This window comes from Marmota marmota, unplaced genomic scaffold (genome assembly GCF_001458135.2).
Source record: "Marmota marmota marmota unplaced genomic scaffold, marMar, whole genome shotgun sequence".
NCBI lineage: Eukaryota > Metazoa > Chordata > Mammalia > Rodentia > Sciuridae > Marmota > Marmota marmota.
In genome coordinates, this window is record NW_025999895.1 from 3,049,936 (window position 1) to 3,068,318 (window position 18,383).

The following is an 18,383-nucleotide window of genomic DNA, read 5'->3' on the forward strand; positions in this document are numbered from 1 at the left end:
AAATGCTGCCTAGCCCCTGGAGCCCAGAGAGCACTGGAGGAGCTTGGTGAGATCAAGCAACCCGCCTCCATTAGAGAGATGGCCTCCACTGCCCTGGCCGACCGGGGACAGCTCATGTTCTTTGGCATACATGTCTGAGGCTTGGCAAAACCTACATCCTCCATTGCTTATCAATCCAGGAAAATGCAGAGATAAGCTCATCTTCATTCCTGTAAGTAACATGAGGAAGTTTCCCATCCAGGCACGTAGACTGACCTCCCCCATTTACTGTCCCCAAATAGCCTGTGCGGTCGTGATACTCAGGAAAACAGCAAGCAAAGCAGAGGAGGCAAGCAGGCAGCATCTTATGCAGCCCCACGAGACCGCTGCCCAGACTGAGAGCCTCCTGGGACTCTGGTGGGCTGGGAACTCCCTGCATGCAATGGGAAAGCTCCTTGTTGCCCTTCCCAGGAGCCTCCACTTAGTGAAGACCTGGGCCAACACCAAAATCCACAAAGCTGGGTGCACAGTTCAGAAAAGATGCAGAAGATAGAAGAGTTGCTCCTTCTCTTTCCTCCATGCAAGATGGCTCTGGCATTGACGAACTGAAAGAAACTTACCTGCAACATAATTCCAAGACAAGGACTTGGAGTCCCCCACCCCCACCCCACCGTGGAACTCAGAAACACAGCAGAGGGTGATGCCCGTCTGCAGCAGGCTCACCTGGACAAGGGCACTGAGTCCCAGAGCTGGGTCAGCTTACCCTGACCCAGCCAGGGATGCAGAGAATCTGGGGGATCTCCTTGCTCCTTCCCTACCAGGCAGAGATGGGCCCAGGGTTTCTGATCTGGAACCCATTTGAGCCACTTGTGTTCAGAGTAAGCCACAAAGGTCACGGAGCTCCTCACACCAGGGGGCTTTGGGCAGCACTCTTCCGAGACATTTGGACTATTCTGTGGTGAAATAAATGAAGGCCACTTGTAGTCTCACAATGGTTCAAGTCACATTCATCTGTTAAACTTGTGGCACATTTAGAGGAAAAATCAACTTTTGAGAGCTTTTTGTATTGGGGGGTTTTGGAGAAGCAATTAGGAACCTGTAGTTGCTCTCACAATTAATAAAAAGGTGGGTGAGGCAGACACAAAGTGCTACAATGTTCATGGTAATTATCATTGTTATCAATATAATTTTCTTTTCCTCCTTTGGGATGAGTCCCCACATTTCCCAAGAGACTAGAAAAGGATTTACTCACTTTACTGGAGGCGGGGCGGGAGGGAGGGGTGCAGCATGATATTAAATACAGCAAAATGAGCCTGGGGCTTCCCAGGGTATTTGTGAGACAGAAGGCTCAGAGGTGTGGGAAATTCCAAGAGCAGGGACCCAGGTTGAGAATATCACTGTGGCCCACAGCCTAAGCCAACAGGCAAACGGGCAGAGACAAGGCCGGCTCCCAAAGAACACAGCCAAGGCTCAGGGAGGGAAGTCAATGGAGTCACCACACCAGACAGCTGCCCTTGTCACCAGCTTCGTTTCTGCCTTAAGATTGTTAGGAGGAAAGGCAGCAAATTTGGCAAACGTGCATGCTCTTGCAGACGACCTGATTGTCTTTTATCCCTAGCCGTGAAGGCCCCAAGCAATTAGAACCAGAATGTTCTCAGTGTAGCCAACACCTTCCTGTGGGTGCTAGGACAAGAGTCAGGGCAAACAAAAACAGAACAAACCAAAACCCAATCCAGCAGCAGCGGTGCGGGGGCAGACTGCATCAGCCCTGGGACGCTGGGTCAGAAGTCAAAGCCACCCACAAACACCCAGCCCCCTCCGAGACCTCCTTGGGCCCCCAAATGAGCAGTGCACCAAGCACATGCTGGAATTCCTGGGAGCTGCATCTACACGCATGTGTGGGCCAAGGCCCTACAGCTTCCTGGATGTTCCCAAGCAGCCCCCCCTTTCTCAGACCAGGGTTGTTTGTGGGATGAGGCCGGAGACTCCCAGAGGAACATTCCCTGGAACCCTGTGGCGCAGGCAGCACACTCTGTGCCCTCCCCTACTTGGCAATTTGTCCCCCCTCTCAGGCCATGTCATCAGTACTTGCTGTGTCTGTTTTCCCATTGCTGGAAAAAGCTACGTTGAGGGCTGTGAGACACTGGGCTCCCGATAAGCACAAGGCGTCATTAGTGGTATTGTGAGTTTTCCCACTGCAGCTCTCACATCCTGCCCTTCCAGCTATTTTGGGCCAGGCTGCCCAGTTACCCCACAAAGGCAGAGACTGGTATTATAAACTTTTGAATTCCATTCCCAAGGGCTCGAGTTGGTGGTGACCCACTGCCAAGGGGTAGGGGTGGGGAGAGGCTCCATGGAGACTTGGAGAAGTTGCTGAGATAGAAAAGTGGAAACTTGGCAGCCACCGAGCCTCCTGGCCACTGGCCCGAGCTCATGGCTCCTGGACAGCACTTCCCCTATTCTGGGAGGCTCCGGCAGGTGGAGATCAGGATTGACAGCTGCAAGGACAGGCCAGGTTAATCTGCTTCTTTATGGGGCTCATACCTGGAGGAAACTACAAGCTAGAGGGCCTTCCTTCCCCAGAGGGCTCCAGGAGGTGGGTGGTGAGAAACTACCCTTGCAGTCTTGCTTTTGTCATTTACATGCCTCTCAACTTTAATCAAGCCACTTCATTTCCCTCAACCTCAGTTTCTCTGTCTCTAACCCTTTACTCCCCTATTTTGGTAATGAATGCTTTCAGTTAGACTAGGCTTAGACAGAACAATGACACAACAGTCCACTCCATGAGATGAAATGAGAGGGCCCCCTGGCGGCCAGCACAGCCCTAAGCACTAGATTGTGGAAGGGCTGCCTGAAAGAATGAATGCCCATGAAGAAATGTGCCACGGAAACCAAAGGAGAGAAGGGCCCGAGGTTTGGAGGCTCAGAACACAAAGCCACAGATAAGGTGCTGTGCACGTTGCCTGCTTCGCAGGAGACGCAAGGCCTTGGCAGCAGCCTGGACACAGCCTCTCTCTGGCCTTCAGCCCCTCTCTCCCTGGAGAGAGGAAGCTAGAATCCCTCTGCCCCAAAGCCAGCCATAAAGCCTAGAACTTTTACTCTGAAGCAGGCCACAAAGAATTTCTCTGATCTACCTTGTCTGATGGTAGGTTATATGACCTTCATTTCAGAAAGTGTCCTGCCCGAATCTCAGGAGGAAGGAGCTGGACAAACAGGCGTAGCTGGGTTCCCCTCCCTGGTCTGATCCCTCTAGGTTATCCCCCTTTTGTCCCATCACATTTCCAAATCTGTTCGACCATCAAATCTGGGTCTTTGGGTCTTTGTTTTACGAAGACCCAAAACAAAACTGAATGTGTCATACTTTACTCTTGCTACTATCTTCTGTTCCAGGAGCCTGGGCCATGCCCCCCGTGCTAGGCAAGGAGTATTATGCCTTTCTGCCCCAACAGAAGCCATGGTAAAATCTCTAACGACATAAAGACAATAATGAAAATCGAATGGAAACCTAATTGTGTCGTTGTTGACCTCAAGGACAGCAATTTCACAACACAATCTCTGTGGAGTGTACGTTCGCTCCTAGTATGCAAATACCACTTTAAACCCAGGACAACTGTGTTTGAATCACACAGGGACAACTCCGAAGCACTGCTGTCCTATAAAAAAGATCACAGGTATCCTGAAAGAACTCTTGGGGGCCTGGTAAAGTGAATTACAACACAGTCACACAGCAGAATGCCATGCAACTGATTAGAGAATGAAACGTCTCTCTCGATGGTGAGCTGGAACCATCCCAAGCTATAATGAGAAGCGAAAAACCAAATTGCACTGAAAAACAGCAAAGAGCTGAATTAAGTGGAAAGGCAAATTGGTCTTGGGCAGAAAATTCCACATCATAAAAACCTCAGATTTCTCTCAACTAATCGATAGACTCAAAACAATTCCACTCAACATCCCAAATAGTTGAGGATGGGGGGACACGTTCTACAACATATAAAGACTAATATAATGAGACAATAATGAAGTGGCGTCAGAGCAGATCGGAAATATCAATACAAAGTGAGAGTCCCTGCATAGATCCATGTGTGCACTGAAACTTGATGTATGACAAAACTGGCATTACCTGCCTATTAATGGGGAAAAGGATGAATTATTTCCTAAAAATAGCACTGAGATATTAGGGCATCCACAGAAGAATAAATAGTTCAAACTCTCCAAGTTATCAGGCAGGGAGAAGACATTTAACGGCAGCAGATCAGCAAAACTTAAATGCCTGATAGTATTCATGGAACAACTGCATCTGTCATCCAATGCATAGTAGTTTCATGTTGTTTTTAAAGGTTAAAATAGGTAGAACTAAACAATATAGTTTCACACCTATATGCAAAAACCATAAAGTAAGGCAAGAAAATGATCAACAGTAACATTCTGGATCATGGCTAGCTCTGGAGGGTAGAAAGGGGTTGGGAATGGGAAGGGTTTGGAGAGCTTTAAAGATACCAGGAACAATGTCATTTCCAAGCTGGGATGCATATGTAGATATCATAGTAATTAAAAGATTTGGATAATTTACAATAACTCTGTTTAGCAAGACATCAATGAATTCAAGAATTTATAGGGCTTGGGTTGTGGCTTAGTGGTAGAGTGCTTGCCTCGCATGTGTGAAGCACTGGGTTCGATTCTCATCAACGGAAATAATTAAAATAAAGGTCCATCAATAGCTACAAAAATTAAAAAGGAAAAAAAGATTTGTAGCTTCCCTCAACAAAGACAGTGGGTTCAGCACACTTTCTGTCCTTTTCTTCTTTTTTTTAAGGAAGTTTACCTGGCTGGGGTGCAGCTCTGTAGTAGAGCCCTTTCCTAGAATGCATTAGGCCCTGGGTTCAATCCAAGACCTGGGGGGTAGAGGTCGCTGTCACTTGAAAAATAAAGTTTTTAAACAGGTAATTTAGTGTTATGTGTTCAGGACTTTGTATCATCAAGCTTCTGCCAGAGGAACCACGTGAAACTAGCAGCAGCCCTCGCCTCGGGGCAGGGAAGGTAGGAGAGCAGCGCCCGCACCCCTCTGCGCGGGGCGCAGGGGACACCGCCCAGGACCCGCTCCTGGGGGCCTCCCGGGCGCTGGCGGCGGGAGCTGCACTGGGGCAGAGGGCCCCCCTGAAGCGCCCGCAGAGACGGGCCGGGAAGTCCTGGGCCAGGGCTCCTCAAGGGGCTGGGGGCCGACGGCCCCTGAGCCTTGGCCGTCCAATCTGCAGGCCAGCCCGGCGCGCAGGCGCGCAGCCGGAAACACGTGGCTGGGTGGGGCGGGGCCGCCGGGAGCGCGCGGCCGAACCATGTGGCGCACGCGCAGAACAGAGGCTGCCGGGAACGCGCGTCCGGGCGGAAGTGGTGGCCCGCGCGTCCGGCCCTGCGCAGCGAGGCGGCCGCCGCAGGGCACCGGAGCCAGGCCGGCAGCGGGTGAGTGACGGGCGCCCGCGGGCCGGCGCCCTCGATCGCCGCGGCCCGGAGCCTGCCGCCGCCCCCACCCAGCCGCGGCTCGGCCCTGGCCCCGCGGGCTCCCTGCGCGAGCGGGGCCCTGCGGGCGGACGCCTCCTCTCGCGTCTAGTGCGGGTCACGTTCCCCGCCGACTGCAGCGCAGTGCCCTCCCGTCGGCCTGGTGGGAGGCCCGCCCGGCTCTCACGGGACCCTGCGCGGGGACGTCCCCTTCCCTCCTCGCCACCCGGAACCCAGGCCTGCTCCGGCCTGTGCCGCGCCTCTCCCGACTGACGGGCGACGCCCCTTCCCGCCTCTTCCCACCTGTCACGCCGCATCCTGCTCCGCCCCAGTTCTCGCTCGCTCTTCCTTACCCAGGACCCCGTAGCCAAGACCCAGCCTTCCTCTAGGCAGCACATCTCATTCCATTTTTTACTCGCAAACTGTCCTCCCTCCCCGCCGTTTCTGTCCCTCCAGTCTAGCCCGAGTCTCCCATCCCTGGGGACTGGCACCCCTTTCCCATTCTTGTGGCTTGGTGCCTTTGCTTCTCTCCGTCTGAACAGTTCTCGTTTCCCTTTGTTCCTAGGTCTATCCCAGGGCCACCGTGATCTCTCTTCCATGTACCTCCAGCAAACTCTTTTTCCCCCAGGCATCTTCTCCCCTTCAGGAAAACTGGTCCCTTAGCATGCCAGCTCCATTTCTCTTTCCCTTCTGGGGTTTGCTTGGCATCGTCTTCCACCATGTTCTCAACACTGCACAGGATTGGAACCTGCGTCTGCTGGTGTCAAGGGGATTTGACTGGCCAAAACTTGAGAAAAGCACCAGATCTCAGAAGGACCTGTGTGACAAGGGAGCATGTGCTGCAGCCTTGAAGGAGCTGAATTGGCAGCTCCTTCCTGTTGTGAGCATGTTGGCTGAGGACTGTCTTCCTGGTCTGGGGTGCAGACCCTTCTTCTAGCTCCTCCTTAGGTCTCAGCATAACAGTTCAGCTGGAGCCTGTTGGCATAGTGGTCTCCCTGGGGCCTCTACCCACTGCCCTCAGTGAGCCTTCTCTGTGTGCCCAAAAACCCTGTAGAAAGCAGATTGGAGGAGCCAGCCTGCTCTCCGGATGAGGCAAGGGTTTCCTGTCGCATGTGGCTCAGCGTGTCCTCAGGAAGAGAACTCAAGTGAAGCACAGATTTGTCTAGGCATTGTCACAAGGCCACCACAACAGTCTAGGAACAATACTCTAGGTCTGTCACTTTTTTTCTTGTCCAAATTGACCCGATCCCCAAAGCTTATGTTACATCCAAAGAGGTGGACAAAATCATAATCTTGCAACTGAATGGGCCCAATGGGTGTGACTGGGTTTTCGCAGCCCAGAGCAACTTAGTGAGTGTGTGGGCTTAAACTTTTGGTACAGGAGAACATGCTTGCCCATCTGTCACCTGTGTGCCTGACATGTCGTGCCACCCTGAGCACAGGAGTGGTGAGGAGAGTCCTGGGGTGCAGTGGAAGCAGTTGTCCTTGCTCTGGTGTTGTTTTACCCCCTCCCTGCATGTGGCCCCACATACAGGTTCCCAAGAATACACACGGGCGGTCACCTCTGTTTGAGAAGGTCCTCCACAGTGAGGATGGCCCTCCCATAGCTGCGTGGGATGGGCATGCAGATGCTCTAGCGTGTGCTGTGAGCTGGGATCTGCAGCTGGGTCCAGAGTGTAAAGTGGGTCATTGCCACTGGGAGGTCGTTTATCTGTGGAATGGTACTAGGATGTGGGGGGACAGTGCCCTCTGCGGATTGAGATTTCCCCAGAAGCTTGTGTCAAATGCCAAGATTAAGGGAATTTAAAACTTTTGTACTGATTTTTAAGAACATTTATGTTGCTTTTCCTTTTCATTGAGCCAAGGTATTGGTTAGGAAAAAGCAATCTTGATACTAGAGAAAACTGGGAAGCTGTTCATTTTCCTCTTTTGGTCCACACTTTTTTAATCTTCATTATTTCTCTGTAATAAGTCCCGGAGTTGAGTGGGCAGGGGAAGATGCTGTGGGAAGTCAGAAGGAGCTGACATCTGGCTTCACACTGAGCAGGGTGACTGAGCTCTGAGCATGTAGTGCAGGTGAGTGGCCAGGCCAAGTGGAGTGGCTCCAAGGGTCTACTGCCCGCCTGTCCCAGGAGCCCACACTGAGGGAAGCATGAGGGTGCGACTGAACTGTCTGGAATGAGCCCTGATTGGGTCCATCAGGGATTGTTGAAACCCTGGGTAAAGGATTTTAACCTACACTGCATGGGTTCTAGGTCAAGAATGCGGTTAGTCAGCCTTGGTCAACGGGAACGTGGTCCCCACACCACTCCTCTTACTTCCTGTGCTGCCCACCTGTCCAGATTTGAAATGGGCTCAAGGGCAGTAGCGCGGGTAAGCAAGTGTCCCTTTCTGTGAGACTTGCCGTCGCGCATTCTCTCCGGTGCAGGAGTGAGGGACTGGGAGACCCGCCCTGCCTGGATCCTGAAAGGGAGGAGTCTGCTCTGACAGTGCCTTAAACCTGTTTGCTCTACCACCTGCCTTATTGCACTTCTTAAGGAAGTAGGAGAGACCCGTAGACCGGCCGGCTGTCTGCTGTGTAGGCACCCCTGATCCCTCTGCTTACGGTGGAGAGTGGGTGCAGGCCTGGGGTTTCCATGGAGGTAGGTGTCTTCTGAGTCACGGCTCTTCCTAACAGTGGAGGAGCTACTCACTCCCAGGATAGGGACACAGCCTGGGTGGCCTCCTGGGTGTGCATAGAGAAAAACACCCTGTTTCCTCGCTGCTCCCATGCTACCTAAAAACATCCTTTGGAGTGGGCAGACATCTGTGTCTGCCACTGCTGAGCCTTGCTGTTTCTGGCTTTTTGGTAAAGGAATCCGAAATGCCTGAAGGTCGGTGAGCCTTTCTCAGTGCCTGCTAGAAAAGGGGTAGAGGAATCGGGAGCCAGAGCCTCTAAGGTAGCTGGTGCTCTGGTTGCTCTTTCCAGGGAGCACCAACAACATGGGAAGAAGCCGGCTAGCAGGGTGCGGTCCTGGAAGGCTTCTGAGCCTGGGTGACACTTGTTTGCAGGCCCCCTGCCAGGTGCACTTGGCTGCCCAGGAACCTGGGGCTTTTCACTGCAGCCTTTGTTCTTTTTTTCCTTATGAAAACTTCATGCTGCAGGTGGGGGTGACAAGCTTCTTTCACCTTTGAGGGTGCAAGGGTGTGAGGGGGACAGGCTCAGCTCCTTTCTTCTGGGACCAGCCCCTGTCCATTTGTCTTTCATCGGCCCTGGCTTCTGTTGCTGGTGGCTGTGTGTCTTTTATTTTTTTATTTTTTATTTTTTTTAAAGAGAGAGTGGGAGAGAGAGAGAGAGAGAGAGAATTTTTTAATATTTATTTTTTAGTTCTCGGCGGACACAACATCTTTGTTTGTATGTGGTGCTGAGGATCGAACCCGGGCCGCAAGCACGCCGCAGGCGAGCACGCTACCGATTGAGCCACATCCCCAGGCTGTGTGTCTTTTAAATGAAGCTTCCAGAAGCCCTGGAAGCCCTGGCTTGATGGCCTGGGCAGCCAAGGCAGCCAGAGTCAGCCTCGGGCAGAACCCAGTGTGGGGCCGTGGAGAACAAAGGCAAGGGAGACTTCTGCAAAACACAGCAACTCCTGGGTGCTAAAGGAGGCAAGGAAGGTACTCTGGAAGGCCAGACCTCCCGTCTTGTGGCCGTGGTGGTCCTGTGCTGAGGCAGAGCCTCCTCCAGGAGCTCACCTGGCCAGGCTGGGCTGTGTGGTGTGCTGGTGCACAAAGGACGCTGTTGGGAGGGTCTTCCTCTCCTAGGGTGCCCTAGCAGGTGACACACTTGGTGGCTTAAGGAAGCACACGCTTTTTCTCTCAAGGTTATGGAGATTGAATAGCCAGAGAACTTGAAACCAGTATCAATCCACTAGGTCAAAATCAAGGTGTCCCCAGGGCTGCACTTCCTCCGAAGGCTCTAGAGGAGGATCCATTCCTTGTCCTTCCAGTTTTAGGGGGTCCCAGGTGTTCCTTGGATTGTGGCCATGTCACCCTACCTCTTCCTCTGAGGTCACTTGGCCTTCTTTTCTGTCTACATCGATCTCCTGCCTCCCCTTTATAAAAAGATACTGTGCTTGCATTTAGGGCCTACGGACCGCCTTCCCAACTCAGAATCCTTACCACATCTTCAAAGTTCACATTGCCATACAAGGTCACTCTCCTAGGTTCTTCTTCTTATTTTTTTTTAATAATGGCAATTGTTTGTTTATTTATTTTTATGTGGTGCTGAGGATCGAACCCAGTGCCTCACACATGCTAGGCAAGTGCTCTACCACTGAGCCACAACCCCAGCCCCAGTTCTTGGGTATCTTGGGGCCAGGATCAGCTTCCTCCAGGAGGGAGGCTTGCTGGGGGTGGGGCCTGTGGAGGAGTACTCACCTCAGACACGAGGCAGGAGAGGAGGGAGCAGGGAGCAGGGCTGTCCTGGCACTTCCAGGGAGTTGTGGTTCCTTGTGGGCAGAGAAGACCAGCATCCCCGGTGGAGGAAACACCCTGAGTAGGGTCTAGACACCTGGAGTCTAGAATTGTGAGTGACCCTGTGTCGTGCCGGTGGAGCACTCAAGGGAGGCTGGGCCTGAAGACTCCGGCCTTCTCTACAGGCTGAAGTAGGTAAACAGTGCTTTTCAGAGGAAAGATGGCAGTCAGGCCGGGGTAGCCCTCTCCCTTCAGTGTGGCACCAGGGAGGAAAGTCCCTTGTCTGAGGTCTGGGAAGTCCCTTGTCTGAGGTCTGAAAACTAGAAATGGCAAGTTTTGACCTGCAAGTTCTAGGTCATTAGGAGCCCTCGGACGTTATCAGGTTGAGAGGACTAGGCAGGATGCGGGGACGGGCAGTGTAAGTGGCCTGGTGCCTGCCTGGGTGTATGGAAACCAGAAAGCTGTTACTGCTCCAGGTGACTCCCGAGGTTGGGCCCATCCTTAGCCAGGAGAGTAAATTCCTGTAGAGGAATCTGTTTAGTGCCCAGGGACCTGGAATGTGGCTGCTCAACTGGCCTGCAGTTCAGGGGGGTGTAGGCCACAGAGGCGCAGGGCCTTCCTAGCAGATGTCAAGCCATGGGAGAGCTAGAGGATGAGGTAGTGACTGAGCTTGTACACTTGGCAGAGAGGGAAGCCAGCCCCAGGGGCCAGCAGAGAGGCCCCCTGGTTTTAGGAGGGACAGAGCACTGAGAGGCACAGAGAAGATGCAGGAAGTTCAGATGCAGGCTGTGCAGCGGCCCAAGGAGAGGGGGACCAGTGAGTGTGGGTGTTCTTCTGAGATGGTGACACAGGTGCCAGGGGCTCAGGAAGGACTTGTCCCCCTTCATGGGTTCACAGATCTGCCGTCCACAAACCAAAGTTCAGTACTTGCTGTGTCCCATGAATAGTCTGAAGAGTGAGTGAGGTGAGCCAGAGGAGGCAGCAGCACCCAGCCTGCTGGGGACCCCGAGCTGAGTGGCAGAGGGAAACCCTTTCCCTGACACAAAGTGTAGGGATGTGGCCACACCCAGGCCTCAGCTGCTGCAAGAGGGGCTGCTGGGAGCAGTGGGCTGGAAGTTTGACAAGAATGGTGGAGATGTGGTTGGTGACATAGGGATGTCGAGAGAGCTGAGCAGCAATACCTGCAGGGGCTCCAGGGCCAGGGAGGACGGCAGCACAGTGTGTGACAGCAGGTGCCATCTTCCCTGGACGTGCAGCTCAGATGTGCAGCTAAACGGGTCACATGTCAGGGACTTGATCTCAAGCTGAGTTTGCAGGATGACTAGGTTGGGGGCACAGAGGAGACAGGGTTTTGAGGGGCAGTTGAATAATGGCCAACTACGACATTTATTTTTCATTCCTCTGGCAAATGTGCACCAAGTTTCTACCAGCTGCCCAGTGGTAAGCTGAGTGTGAGGGACAGCAGAGCAACTCCCCGCACAGAATTCAAGGCAGAGCAAGAACAGTTGCATAAGGCTACAGATGGTGGAGGGCAGGAGGGACATGGTCTTTCCAAGGAGTGGACATTCAGAAAATCCTGAAGATGGAAGTGACCTAGCCATGCAAAGAGCAGGACCATAGTGTCCCAGGCAGGGGAACAGAAGCTGTGCCCTGGGGATGAGGGCTGTGGTAGCCAGGACCAAAGGAGACCAGCATGGCTGGGGCTGGCAAGCAGAGGAGGTGGTGGAGAGTGGGGAGGGCTGCACTGGAGGCTGCAGGACTGTGTTCCTGGAACGAGAAGCCTGAAGGTCCCATAGGCTGTGGTGCAGGCTGCTGGGTGGCAATGGGTTGCCAGGGAGGACAGTGGCTGTAGAGGGACTGAGGGAGGCTGCTGGCGTGGTATAGTGAGGGCTGAGCCTAGAAATGGACTGGAGTCAGGGATAGGAGGCCAGTTTTGAATGGTTAGCTCTGCCAGTGGACTTTGGGAATGAAAAGGGAGGGATCAGGTCACTCTGAGGATTTCTGTGGTGGTTGGTATCTTTTCGTTGAACTGTAACACCCACTCAGAAAGGTTCACCTCCTAGGTTCTGGTGAGAGTCTCTGCTTGGCAGCTGTGCATATGGCAGCCTCCTCACCATGCCATTCGTGGGAAGATGGGGTGAGGGGCTTGAGGGGAGGGGGCCTAGGACTTATGTTTTGGAACATCATGTTTAAGATGCATGTTGGAAATCAGGCAGCATTTTGCATAGGAGGTGAGATGGAGGAATTCAGAGCTCAGTGGTCACATCAGGCGAAGGATAAACCGCTGGGACTCTTGGCCTGGCCAGTGTTTGAAGCCCTAGGGTTGAAAAAGGGACAGGGAGAAACAGAACCCATCAGGGAAAAGTCCTCCAGGCAGGAAGGCCACAGTGACCACCTGTGGCCATTGCCAAGAAGCAGCCCTTGCCCAAGAGACCCACCCTGTGAGGTGGTTGCCATAGCCCCTTAGGGGCCTGGAATCTTCTCCCACTCTTGCTCAGAATAGCAGACCTCATGCACACACTTCACCCTTGAACCTGGCCCTGCAGGCTAAAACCCGACTGTCCAAGGAGAGGGCGTGAGGTGCAGGCTTCCATGTGGGGCATTGCCCTGTAAACGGCCTGCAGCCTGGATGTGGGTGCCTCGTGGTCAGGTGCACAAGGGCCCAAGGTTCACACACAGCTGCTGGGGTGCCCAGACCATTCCCAGATGTTGCCTGGCGGTGAGAACAGCAGCTGCCCATGAAGTCACATGTGTTTTGTTCCCTGTTTTCTTGAGGTGGCAGACATGCTCCATTGATCCAGAAGGGAGGTACTGAACTGCTTTAAGTTGAAGGTGGAAGGGCCAGGAGCAGTGGCCAGCTGTGTCCCCAGCAGAGCCAGGAGCAGCTTCTCGATGGCACTGGGCAACTGTCCTGGAGACAGGCAGCTCCCCACTCCAGGGAGGGGGGCAATGCTGATGCTGGCCTGGCACCTCTGTGGTCCCGCTGAACCATCGCTCTCTGCCTGGAAGCAAGCAAGGAGGGTGTGGAAAAGAGCCACGACTCCTGCCCACCACCACCAGCGCCCAACCCTGAACTTGCCTGGGGTGTGGCCCGGGAGGGGCCCAGGGCTTGGCCAAGGCCTTGGGTGAGCCCAGCAGTCCTCTGGAGCCTGTGTACACACAGGCTGGGCCCCCAGCAGCAGGAGTGGCTCGGACTCTGTCCCTGCAGTCGTGGAAGTTAGTAGAAGGCGCCAGGGAGGAGTCGCTTCCAGCCGCACATCAAGTCGGTGGAGGTCTTCTGCCTGGCTCCCATCTGCTTTATTTTTCATTTCATGGGCTTGGCCCAGGAAGTAAAGCCTCATTCGCCTACTAAGCCCCTGTCCAGTCTGTGCTGGGCACTGACTGGGAGCTGGGGGTGCTGAGGTGGAGGCAGAAATTAACAGTCCCGCTGTGTAACATGGGGAGGGCTTATAGGAGGTGACATTTGGGTCTGTGCCCCCTCTGTTGCCCTGCTCCCTTCCCCACTTGACTCCCCTGTTTGTTCCCCTTTAGAGTCTGTAAGACACCAGCCCACCCCAAACCCCTCATTCTTGCTCATCTTTATGTCTTGCCAGCTGGGACAGGGACAGGGGATAATTTTTCTTCTAAAAAGATGTTGTCTTGCTGAATAAGAGTAAATAAAGCTTGCTGGGGTCAGGTTTTGACAGAGCCACGAAAGCCCGTTTCTTCTGGATAAGCCTGACTGCAGCCTGGACACTCTGCTGAGACCATGTCCTTCCTGCTTGCTGACCACTCTCCTCTCTCCTTGGGGTGCAGGTTCTGCCCGGTGCTCAGTCTGATGCCCATCCAGCCCTCTGACCACCTGGAATGGAATGAGCCTATGCACTCCCTCCGGATAAGTGTGGGGGGACTTCCTGTGCTGGCGTCCATGACCAAGGCTGCAGATCCCCGCTTCCGTCCCCGCTGGAGGGTGATCCTGACATCCTTCGTGGGCGCAGCCCTCTTCTGGCTGCTGTACTCCCACCGCCCAGCCCCGGGCAGGACTCTTGCTCACAATGCACACAACTGGAGACTTGGCCAGATGCCTGCTGCCCACTACAATGACACCTACCCCCTCTCGGCCCCCCAGAGGACACCAGGTGGACTTCGGTACCGAATTGCAGTCATTGCTGACCTGGACACAGAGTCTAAGGCCCAGGAGGAAAACACCTGGTTCAGTTACCTGAAGAAGGGCTATCTGACCCTGTCAGACAGTGGGGATAAAGTGACCATTGAGTGGGACAAAGACCATGGGATCCTAGAGTCCCACCTGGCAGAAAAGGGAAGGGGCATGGAGCTCTCTGATCTGGTCGTCTTTAATGGGAAACTCTACTCTGTGGATGACCGCACGGGGGTCATCTACCAGATCGAAGGCACGAAGGCTGTGCCCTGGGTGATTCTGTCTGATGGCGATGGGACCGTGGAAAAAGGTAAATGGAGCCACCTTCTGTTTTCACCTGTTTTTCATGTGCTGGGGAAGCTGACCCAGGGCCGTATGCATGCCAGGCAGATGCTCTACCCCGAGCCAGGTCCCAGCCCCTAAAGGGAGCCACTTCTGGCAAGTTATCATCAGGGCTTGTGCTGGGGGACCCCGGGCCAGCTGGCTGTAGTTGGGTTTGCAGTTGAAAAGTAACCCTGGTGCCGGGTGAAGACTTCATACAGCCAGAAGTGCGAGGCTCTCACCTACTCAGCCCTGCACCCCCACCATGAACAGGAGCCAATCATCCATCACACCCAGCTGTTTCTAGAAGTCAAAGCTTATCACTAGAGCCCTCCAGAGAGCGGGACATTTCTTCCAGAATGAGTTTTAGGACCATGTCACTTCTGCTTTTGCTCCCTTCAGAACCATGTCCCCTTGTGTATCTTCATAGGCATCTTAGGATTGGGCTGGGGTCCACCCCCAGGTACCTTACCTTGAAACCATGGTGGCCGGTGGTTCTGTTTTGAGCGAGACTTTGATCTCAGCTTCTGGAACTTGGAAGCCACTGCTACCACCCTGAGCCTATAGAAAAGGTCTCCTAAACTATCATGCTCTGCCCGGAAGCAAGCAGGGCAGGGCGGTAGTAAGGAGCCACCATTCCTGCCCACCACTAGCACCCAACCCTGAGCTTGGGTTTGCCAGGAAGGAGTTACTGCTTCTGGGGCAGGGATGAGCTGCCAGAGCTATCACATGGAGAGAGAGCCCAGGCGCCCAGGGCATTGGCCAGGTTGGCGCATCATTCCCCATTTGAGCTCTTTGGGGACCTGCCCCTTTTAGAAAGTTAAATGCACCTGGAGGCTCTTTCAGGTCAAAGAAGGAATTGCTCTAACTGGGCTCCCATGGCAGCCTCTCAGGCCGTCTCCCGGGGATGAAATCCAGCATTGCCCCCGGCTGGGTTGTTGGAGGGACACATCTCCATGTGGGAATCAGAAGATGTTGGTTGCCCAACTTCCTGCTTTATGTCCATCAGGGCTTTAGGCTGTCATTGTGTGGTTTCGTTCTTCCTCTTGGACCAGGAAGAAAGCAGGGTCACAGGGCCTTTGGGACTGGCCTGTGCTCAGGGCATCCAGAAGGGACTGAAGACCCAGTGAATGGAGCATCTTATCACAGATGTGGCTCAGGAAACGAGGTCACTGGGGCTGCCAGAATTCAGCAGGACCCCCCAGAGCCACCTGCAGAGAAGTCTCCCAGGAGCTGCTGTCCTCGGTGCAGGGANCTTCTCTGGAGGCTGGGGCAGCTCCCGGTGCAGGAGGAAGTGGCTGAGCCGAGCTCCTCCTGCGGGTGCTCCTGTCTTAGAAGGGAGGGGCAGGCCTCCTCTGCCTCAGGCTGCCTCCCCTCTGGTGGCTTTGCCCACAGGTCAGACTTGCCTGTTTATTTTGTCCCCTCTCTGGGCCCTTTCTCTTTTCTGTGCCCCTTCATTAGCACCAAGGAAACAAAAATAGAGACAGAATGCCTGTCTCATGGGCACCTGGGTCAGCATCAGGAGCCAGGCTACCAAAGGCTTAGAGCGGCATTTGCTGTCTGCTGTGCCTGCCTGTGCTGTCACCAGCCACAGGAAGGTCGGTGAGGGCCCTCGGTTCCTGCTGCCCACAGGTCCTGAGTCCCTGCTCCCTGCCACTGCAGCGAGGGCCAGCACACCTGATGGGAGGGGGAGGAGCGGCTGGGGCATCCTGCCGAATGTGCGAATGTGCTCGGTGACCTGTTTGTCCTGTGTCCTAAGGCTACCTCATTCATGAATCTGCCTGCTGGAGCGACACCCTGCAGCGCTGGTTCTTCCTGCCTCGCAGGGCCAGCCACGAGCGCTACAGTGAGAAGGAAGATGAGCACAAGGGCACCAACCTCCTCCTGAGCGCGGCCCAGGACTTCGGGGACATCTCCGTCCGCCGTGTTGGGGAGCTGGTCCCCACACACGGCTTCTCATCCTTCAAGTTCATCCCCAACACTGACGACCAGATAATCGTGGCCCTCAAGTCTGAAGAGGACACTGGCATCATCGCCAGCTACATCATGGCCTTCACGCTTGATGGGCGCGTCCTCCTCCCAGAGACCAAGATAGGAAGTGTGAAGTATGAAGGAATAGAGTTCATATAGATTAAAATGCTCCCAACGCCAGCAAGGCTGAGCAGGGCCTCTGGTTCTGTAAAGCCCAGGGGACTCACTTCTGTGGTCTTCTCTTTGTAACCATGAGGTGTGTATCTGGCTTCGTCCCCAGAGCAGGGAGTTCAGTCCCTGGCGGGGAGCAGCCCGAGGTTGTGAGCGGCAGGGAGGCCGCCCGGCCCTGGCCAGCTCCCAGCTCTGCACTGCCGGGCGGCTGCAGAGACGGACCGCTGCAGGCATCTTGATCTGGGCCGCCGGCCGCCCCCCAGGTTCTGCCCCCCTCTGGCCCACATGGCCTCCCGGGCTTGCCTTTCCCTGTGCTCTCTGTGTAGTCGGTGCTTCAGGAGCACCTGGGGCACTGAAGCAGGTGCCCTGTCTTGGAAACCACAGGGAGTGGAGGCAGGCCTGCTGTGAGGAGCTCCCAGCTACCCCCATCCTCCTCTCAAACCCGGGCATCCATTCCATGCGCCCCCAGATCCTTGGAAAGTAAATGTTTACACTGCAGGATGCATGGAGCATGGTGGCCTCTGGGGACACCTGCCCACTGCTGACTGGCACCCTGCAAGGTTGCTCCCAGCCACCCCACAGCCAAGGACCCTGCTTCCTCCCTTTGGGAATGTACTATGGCTGTGTAGCACTGTGAGGTTTTAATTATTAACTTATTTTTACTAAAGTAGTTTCCTCTCTTATCAAACAGAATCACCAAATCTCACCCCACAGAGCAAAGTCACAGTGAATAAATTTGCCACCAGCGGCAGGAAGTTGTCACTAAGCAGCCACAGGTGGCAAAGCCAGTTTACAGTGGTGTCTGAGTGCTTGGCTCGCGGCCATTCCCTGGCAGCTTTCAGAAGGTGCCTTGCCCTTCAGGACACTCACGGATGACTTGAATGTCTCGTTCCCTGACCCAGGAGGCACCCTAGTTCTGGCCGGCCAGCAGCTGACCCTTGACCAGGGCAGCTTTGTTCTGGAGGTTGTCCTGCCACCCCCTGAGTTTCTCTCCATGGCCTTCCTCCTCCCTGTGGGAGTTTTGCAGCCTCCTCCCTGTGGAAGCTTCGCACAGACTTGGCTCCTTGTTGGTCCCTGTTGTCTCTTCCCAGTGCTGGGGAGGTGGGGGTGGTTGGGGACAGAGGTAAGGCAGGACTAAGCCAAGAAGGGATGAGTCCATTCATCATGGCATCCCTGCCTGGCTGCCCCACCCTGCGACAGAAGCTCGGCGGTGATGGGAGGGACTCTTGGCTGCATCTGGCCCTGTGCTGACCCTTGCAGACCTCTTCTACTTGGAAACTGGGACAGTCCCCTGCCGGGCTCTGGTGAGACGTCCTGCACAGCTTGGTCCTCCTGCTGTAGGAGAAGCAGCAGAGCAAAGACGCTCGACTGAACGTGGTGTTTCTCCGGGCTTCCTTGGGCGCAGCCACGCTCCCGCTCTCCTGCCTTTGCCTGGCGGGCGTCTGAGCTGCCACCCCCTGAGCGTTGACGCCATCAGAGCTGTTCTTTAAAACAGAATCAAGACATCCAGAGGCTGGGCAGTCGCTAGCTTGAGGCGCTCTTGATGTGTTATGGGGCCCCTGGGCCACAGGCCTGGTGTGCGAGTGACTTCCAGAGACCTTGAAGCCAGCCTTCCCTGTCCCCGTGTTCGCTGCTGTCGGCATGATGATTGTTTCCTTCCCTTTGTCCGTTTGTTTCATAAACAGTAAAGCGCAGGGGAACGTGAGTGCTCGTCTCCTGCTCTGTGCTGACCAGGCCAAGTCCCCCCCAGGGCACCCTTCTCTCAGGAGCACGGACAAAGCCAGGCAGGAGAGTCCTTGGGCCCCCCCCCCCCCCGGGGGGGGTAACGGTCCGGGGACAGGCCAGCCCCCATGGCCCGGGGACC

The 18,383-nt window shown here is 54.7% G+C and overlaps 2 protein-coding genes across 5 annotated transcripts in view; both read left to right on the top strand.

Moving 5' to 3' along the window:
- Positions 1-4,559: 4,559 nt before the first annotated feature.
- Positions 4,560-18,383, top strand: part of LOC125610353 (soluble calcium-activated nucleotidase 1-like) — a 27,618-nt gene continuing 13,794 nt past the window's right edge. The window contains exons 1-3 of one of the 4 annotated variants that reach the window (XM_048797650.1): positions 5,342-5,433; positions 6,035-6,680; positions 13,714-16,574. In XM_048797650.1, the coding sequence (XP_048653607.1) occupies positions 13,736-14,479 (744 nt within the window). In that variant the 5' untranslated portion in view covers positions 5,342-5,433; positions 6,035-6,680; positions 13,714-13,735 and the 3' untranslated portion in view covers positions 14,480-16,574. Of the gene's footprint in view, positions 5,434-6,034; positions 6,681-13,713; positions 16,575-18,383 lie in introns of those variants that run through there. The other 3 variants (XM_048797644.1, XR_007345309.1, XM_048797647.1) reach the window with 3 other exon arrangements.
- On the top strand, positions 16,136-18,224 carry LOC107157844 (soluble calcium-activated nucleotidase 1; the record flags this gene model as incomplete). The annotated part of the gene is made up of 1 exon (XM_048797651.1): positions 16,136-18,224. A coding segment is annotated over one exon (372 nt), but the record flags the coding sequence as incomplete, so codon positions are not given.